This window comes from Muntiacus reevesi, chromosome 1 (genome assembly GCF_963930625.1).
Source record: "Muntiacus reevesi chromosome 1, mMunRee1.1, whole genome shotgun sequence".
Taxonomy (NCBI): Eukaryota; Metazoa; Chordata; class Mammalia; order Artiodactyla; family Cervidae; genus Muntiacus; species Muntiacus reevesi.
In genome coordinates this window covers 5,408,640-5,410,283 of record NC_089249.1, presented here as the reverse complement: position 1 = coordinate 5,410,283, position 1,644 = coordinate 5,408,640, and the positions used below count along the sequence as shown (strand labels likewise).

At 39.5% G+C, this 1,644-nt stretch overlaps 1 protein-coding gene across 1 annotated transcript; it reads left to right on the top strand.

Annotated features, from left to right (window-relative positions):
- Nucleotides 1-507: 507 nt before the first annotated feature.
- LOC136161238 (olfactory receptor 6C76-like) lies at nucleotides 508-1,443 on the top strand. The gene has a single exon (XM_065925975.1). The coding sequence runs from the start codon at nucleotides 508-510 to the stop codon at nucleotides 1,441-1,443; it is 936 nt and encodes a 311-aa protein (XP_065782047.1).
- Nucleotides 1,444-1,644: the final 201 nt, after the last annotated feature.

The following is a 1,644-nucleotide window of genomic DNA, read 5'->3' as shown; positions in this document are numbered from 1 at the left end:
CAAAATTCAGTAAGATTTGGTGTCTAATTTACTTCTCCATTATTTTTATACATATATATGGGCCTCCCTGGTAGCTCAGCTGGTAAAGGTCCACCTGCAATTCAGGAGACCTCAGTTCAATTTCTGGGTCAGGCAATTCCCCTGGAGAAGGGATAGGCTACCCACTCCATATTCTTGTGTATCCCTGGGGTTCAGAAAGTAAAGAATCTGCCCACAATGTGGGAGACTTGGGTGCAATCCCTGGGTTGGGAAGATCCCCTGAAGGAGGGCATGGCAACCCACTCCAGTATTCTTGCCATGATAATCTCCATGGACAGAGGTGCCTGGTGAGCTATAGTCCATGGGGTCACAAGAGTGGGACATGACTGAGTGACAAAGCACACACACATGCACACATTTCTTAAACCAGCAGAAGTGATTTTTAAAAAGGTAAGATCAGTGAAACCGTACTCTCTAAACCTTGCTTCTTTTTGCATTTATAGACTTGGAATAAGTCAGTAATAAGAAATGAAAAATCACACCTCTGTGAAAGAGTTCATTCTTCTGGGATTAACAGATGATCCAGAACTAAATGTTTTGATTTTTCTATTTCTATTTTGCACATACATACTGAGTATAAGTGGAAACTTGACAATTATCACCCTTACTCTGGTAGACTCAAACCTCAAAACGCCCATGTATTTCTTCCTTAGGAATTTCTCCTTCCTAGAAATCTCATTCACAACAGTTTGTATTCCTAGATTTCTGGTCAGCATTGTAACAAGGGATATGACCATTTCCTATAATTCTTGCTTGGCTCAAGTGTTTTTCTTCATACTCCTTGGTTCAACAGAATTTTTCCTTTTGACTGTCATGTCCTATGATCGTTATGTGGCTATCTGCAAGCCACTGCATTACACAACAATAATGAATAGCAGAATCTGCAACCAGCTTGTCATTAGTTCTTGGCTGGCTGGGTTTCTTATTATCTTCCCACCTGTGATCATGGGACTTCAATTGGATTTCTGTGATTCCAACATCATTGACCACTTCACCTGTGACTCTTCCCCCATGCTACTGATCTCCTGCACAGACACAGCCTTCCTAGAGCTCATGGCATTTTTCCTGGCAGCATTCACACTCATGGTAACCCTAACATTAGTGATTCTTTCCTATGTATTCATCCTTAAAACAATTCTGAGGATCCCCTCTCCTGAGCAAAGGAAAAAAGCATTTTCCACTTGTTCCTCACACATAGTTGTTGTTTCCATTTCTTATGGAAGTTGCATTTTCATGTATGTCAAAACTTCAGCCAAAGAAGGAGTGGCTTTAACCAAGGGTATAGCAGTGCTTAATACCTCTGTTGCTCCAATGCTAAATCCTTTTATTTACTCCTTAAGGAACCAGCAGGTAAAGCAGTCCTTTAAGAACTTGGTCAAGAAATGCTTCTTAAGCAAATTTTAATTTTAAAGAAATGCATGACCTGAACTTTAAATGGAAACTTATAACACAATTATTAATATTCTTATATCTCTGCATCCACTACCATATTCAACTTTTGCTTACTTCAGGTTTTAGTCTCCAGCTATTCCATTTTGACCTCAATTGATTCACAATCTTCTTTATATTTACATGCCTTGAACATTTTCTGTGCATGAGTGATCT